Source organism: Eimeria maxima, genomic scaffold (assembly GCF_000499605.1).
Source record: "Eimeria maxima Weybridge genomic scaffold, Emw_scaff1653, whole genome shotgun sequence".
Taxonomy (NCBI): domain Eukaryota; phylum Apicomplexa; class Conoidasida; order Eucoccidiorida; family Eimeriidae; genus Eimeria; species Eimeria maxima.
The window spans coordinates 1-4,971 of record NW_013563571.1 but is presented as its reverse complement, the minus strand read 5'-3'; the positions used below and the strand labels follow the sequence as shown (position 1 = coordinate 4,971).

The 4,971-nt window shown below is 37.7% G+C and overlaps 1 protein-coding gene across 1 annotated transcript; it reads left to right on the top strand.

The window, feature by feature from the left end:
* Positions 1–362: 362 nt before the first annotated feature.
* EMWEY_00054540 (hypothetical protein, conserved) lies at positions 363–3,029 on the top strand (the record flags this gene model as incomplete). Its single annotated transcript, XM_013477691.1, has 4 exons — positions 363–655; positions 807–1,342; positions 2,230–2,464; positions 3,008–3,029. 4 exons carry the CDS (start codon positions 363–365, stop codon positions 3,027–3,029), a joined length of 1,086 nt encoding a protein of 361 aa, XP_013333145.1.
* Positions 3,030–4,971: the final 1,942 nt, after the last annotated feature.

Sequence of the window (4,971 nt, the reverse complement as noted above, 5' to 3'; positions counted from 1 at the left end):
TTTTTTTTTTTTTTTTTTTTTTTTTTTTTTTTTTTTTTTCTGTTTTGCTTCCTATATAGGGTACCTTCTCTAGTATCGTTATATTCGCTAAACCCTAAACCCTAAACCCTAAACCCTAAACCCTAATAATGTGTCTATTTATTTTATTGTGTCTTTATATTTGTTTCTGTGTTTCCTATGGTATTCTTCCTTCTTTTTTGTTTTTCCCTGTTGCTCCTATCCTGCTACCGCATCAGCTGCTGCTGCTGCTGCTGCTGCTGCTGTATGTGCATGTGCATTTGCTGCTACTGCTGTTGCTGCTGCTGCTGCTGCTGCTGCTGCTGCTGTTTGTGCTGCAGTTAGCCCTACAATTAGGACGTGAGATGATGACAAGAGAAGATAATTTATCTCCTCGTTCTCTTTGTTCTCTTGCTGCATCTCTTTCTTTGCTGCAAGTTCGTGATCCTTTGCTGCAGCAATTTGTATGGAAAGAAGTGCAGCAGCAACTGCAGCACCTGCTGCCACCAGATCTATGCTTGCTGCTAGAGGCTATGAGGAGATGGGGATCCTATAACAGGAATACATGCGATTTGCTGCTGCAAAGAATGACGGAAGAAATTCATACTTTTACTGCAGCAGATGTTACTTCTGCTGTCACCGCTATTGCTAATATGGGGTAGGGTTTAGGGTTTAGGGTTTAGGGTTTAGGGTTTAGGGTTTTATGGTATAGGGTTGGGGAGATAGGGTTTTGTGTTTAAATTTCTGTATCTAGGGTTTAGGGTTTAGGGTTTAGGGTTTAGGGTTTAGGGTTTAGGGTTTGTATACAGGTTAGCTCGTGGCTATTTATTACGTCAATTATGCTCATTAGCCTTTGAGAATCTTCATAAATTTAAGCAGCAGCAGCTGCTGCTGCTGCTGCGCGGTCTTGGTCGTCTGCGCTTCCTTACTAGGGATAATACAGATGCATTGCTGCAGCACATGAAGATTGATAGCAGCACGCTGCAGCAGATGCAGCAGCAGCAGCAGCAGCATCAAGTGCAACAGCAGCAGCAACTGCAGCAGGTGCAGCAGCAGCAGCAGCAGCAGGAATGGACCCCTCATAGAAGTGCTATGCTTGTAGGGGCCCTTGCTCTATGCGATGTAGGGGCCCCCCATGGGGGCCTCGCGGATTTATTATCTAAGCTGCTGCAGCACGTGGATAATGCCCTAACAGCAGATGCAGCAGCAGCACGTGCAGCAACAGCAGCAGCAGCAGCAGCAGCAGCAGAAGCTGGTGCTGCTCCTCCTGTTGCACAGCCACCGCTACTAGGCATAGCAGCACTAGTAGAGGCAGCATTAGGCATTTGTTACTTCCAGCTACAAGGTAATAACAAGGACAAATAAATAAATTAATTAATTAATTAATTAATTAAATTAAATAAATAAATAAATAAATTAATTAATTAATTAAATGAATAAATAGAGGTATATTGTTAGTGTTATGTATTTGTTTTCTTGTTGTTGTCTCTTTTTTATATTTGTTTCCTTCCTTTATATTTATTTCTTCTTCTCTTTTTATTTATTTATTTGTTTTATTTATTTATTTATTTATTTATTTATTTATTTATTTATTTATTTATTTATTTTCTTATTATACAGACAAGGCGGATTTATTGGCGCGAATATTAAATTCAATATACAGCAAACCCCCATCAAGAGACAGGCAAGAATTATTTATTTATTTATTTATTCTTTTTTTTTCTTCTTTTTTCTTCTTTTCTTTCTTTTTCTTCTTTTCTTTATCCCTCTTTCTTTGCTTATTCCTCTTTTATGCATTTATTTATTAACGTAGTTATATGCATGCAAGAGAGTACCATCATATAAATATTTTATTTATTTATTTATTTATTTATTTATTTATTTATTTATTTATTTATTTATTTGTACAGAAATTTATTAATGAAGCTCTATGAGGTGCAGCAAACAGTAGACCTAAAAGAAATAAATAGCAGCAAACTGCAGCAGCAGCAGAAGCAGCAGCAGCAACCGCCGTTAGGCTGGAAGACAGCTATGGACGAAGCTGGTGAGTAATATAAATAAATAAATAAATAAAATAAATAAATAAATAAAATAAATAAATAAAATAAATAAATAAATATAAATGTATATATATATTGCATCTCCATACACGGTGAGTAGTTGGATGTGCTGCTGCTGCTGCTTGTTGCATGCATGCTGCTGCTGCGGTGTGCATGCGTGCTGCTGCTGCAGCACGTCTGCTGCAAGACCGTCAGGAGACCAGTGGTCTGCATGCAGAAGTAGCAATGTGCTTAGAGTTGCTGCGGGGCCCATATAGGCTGCAGCTGCAGCGCAACGGCAGCTGCAGCAGCAGCAGCAGCAGCAACAGCAGCAGCAGCTATCTTGTTGATTTTATTGATGAAGAAAATAAAATATGTATAGATGTAGATACGGTGTACAGACACTCCAATTTAACCCTTAAACATAGGTAAGCCAAGCCCTAAACCCTAAACCCTAAACCCTAAACCCTACGAAATACATAGTTTAATTAAATAAGGGTTTATACATATATTAAACCCTAATAATTAATCAGCAATAGAGCAACAGGAGGGCACAGATGCATACATGCATCTGCATGCATGCATCTGCATGCATGCATCTGCATGCATCTGCATGCGCATGCATGCATATTTAACACAGTAAAAAAGGAGAAGGAGGGTTTGTGTCTGTTGGGGTGTACAGACACCTCTCCCTTTTAGGGTTTGCGCCTGTCTGTATTGAATATTGGCAATGGCGACGCTGTAGATCAGAGGTAAATTCTTCTTTTCTTTCTTTTTTTCTTTTTGCATGCATTTTTTATTTTATATTATATTTTCTTCCCTTTTCTTCCTCTCTTTATCTCCTCTTTTTTTTTTTGTTACTATCTGTCTACATCTTTTGCATGCAGCTGCTTCATTCATAAAGAAACAGGGTTTAGGGTTTTTAGGGTTTAGGGTTTAGGGTTTAGGGTTTTCTGTTTGTGTTGCTGTAGGAGGATCAACTCCTTTATCTAAGACAGCGCCTCGCGCCAGCCCTAAGGAAACGCGGCCTCTTGCAGGCAGCTTCTGTCTAGGGTTTAGGGTTTAGGGTTTAGGGTTTAGGGTTTTAATGTAAGTAAAGGAGCGAATGTTTTATAAACAATGACTTTATTAAACAGAAGAAGGAAGATGAATTATTTTTCGAGTGTACGTACAGCTAAGGATGCATGCAATAAATAAATAAATACTTTTTATCTTTATTTAGGGTAAACAACACCTTTTATTATGTTTGTTGCCTTATACGGGAGGGAGAAAAGAAGAAAAAATAAATAGTTTATATATTTATCTAATCCCTTTAGTTATCTATACACCAGCTAGTCAAGCAGCAAGAAGAGGCAAACAACTTTCTTTCTTCTTATGTTGAGCTCGGTACAGTCACAGAAAAAGATTGTTAATACCTTCCATCTCCTCCCCTTAAGGAGAGGTATTGAGAGGAAAAGTAGCTTAGGTGTATGTACTTCCCTTAGAGGGGAATGAAGCAAGGACAAGTTGCTGCAGTCCGTGCTTTCTTATTTGCTTTTCCTCTACCTGCTAGATGCATATATTCTATAGAGGCAGTGATTGCTTTATTTAGCCCTAGTACTCGTGAGAGTAAACTCCTTAGGCAAACACGACTAAATAGCAAAAGGAAGGGTATAAGGTGGTGGTGGTTCGAGGTTAGGGCGAGGTGTGGTGGAGGGAAGAGTTTAAATAAAGCTAGCGGCAAAGGTTGTTAAAAAATTAATTTTAATTTATTTACCAATTAAGAAACAAATTTCATAAAAAGACAAACAATTAAAAACTGCCGAGCGATCGGCTTTTGCCGCTACCGTTGGGTTCATCTGGGGTGTACAGACAGCTTGATGGAAGCGAGTCGGCGGTGGAGGGAGGTGTTAAATCACTAGATTTTCTTATAAAATTAACATATTAAAGGGAAAAATGAATAATAATAACATAATTTTGCATAAATATATAAAAATAAATAGATTTTTATGAAGATTTCTCTGCATGCAGAGCACTGAAACTTCCCTTGAGTCTCAGCTTCTGCTCTTGTCCATTCGTGTTATGACAATAAAATCACGAGTTAAAGAATATTTTATTTAATTTTGATGTTTAATAATTAAATTCCTTCATTTATGCTTCCTGCATGCAGCTATTTACCGTTTCCTGCCTCCGGTAACTCTCCTCTTTTCTTCTTTCTTGCAGCTTTTGTCTGCCGTTGTTCTCCTCCACGGATTTCTCTCTTTCTTTCCTTTCAACTCCTATAAAATTACCTCTTCTTACATAAAAATAAATATAAATAATCATTTAATCATCCCTAATAGCTGATCTTTAGGGTATTTCTTCCCCCTTTACCACCATTTGTTGCTGTATATATAGAAGAATTGTCGATGGTCTTTGGAGTTCTTATTGCTGCACCAGGCGATCCTCAGCCCGTCTTTTCAATCTTTTATACACCTGAAGGAAATGATTCTCTCCGTCATGTTAGGCAGCAAGTAAGTAAATATTTATTTATTTCTTTTTTTTCTTGTGTATATAAGATAACAATAATATCCTTTATAGTGTCTATGCATGCATGCATTATTATTATTATTATATTATATATTTATTTCTTTTTCTTTTTCTTTTTTTTTTATTTAGGCAATTGTACGTCGTGTTGCAGAAGACCATTCCTTTCAGCTGCAATGCATGCGCGGGCAGCAGCAGCAGCAGCAGCAGGGAGTTGAAGGAGGAATTCTTTTAGGGAAAAATAAAAATAATAATCAAGAAGAAATGCATGCAGCATTTGGTACTGCTGCTTTCTTAGGCGCTTCTTCAGGTCTACGCAGAACAGCAGCAGCAGCAGCAGCAGCAGCAGCAGCAGAAGCAGACACGAAGAGCAGCAAAAGGTATAAGACACTGTGTGTTATACAGCACACATAATATATATATATATATT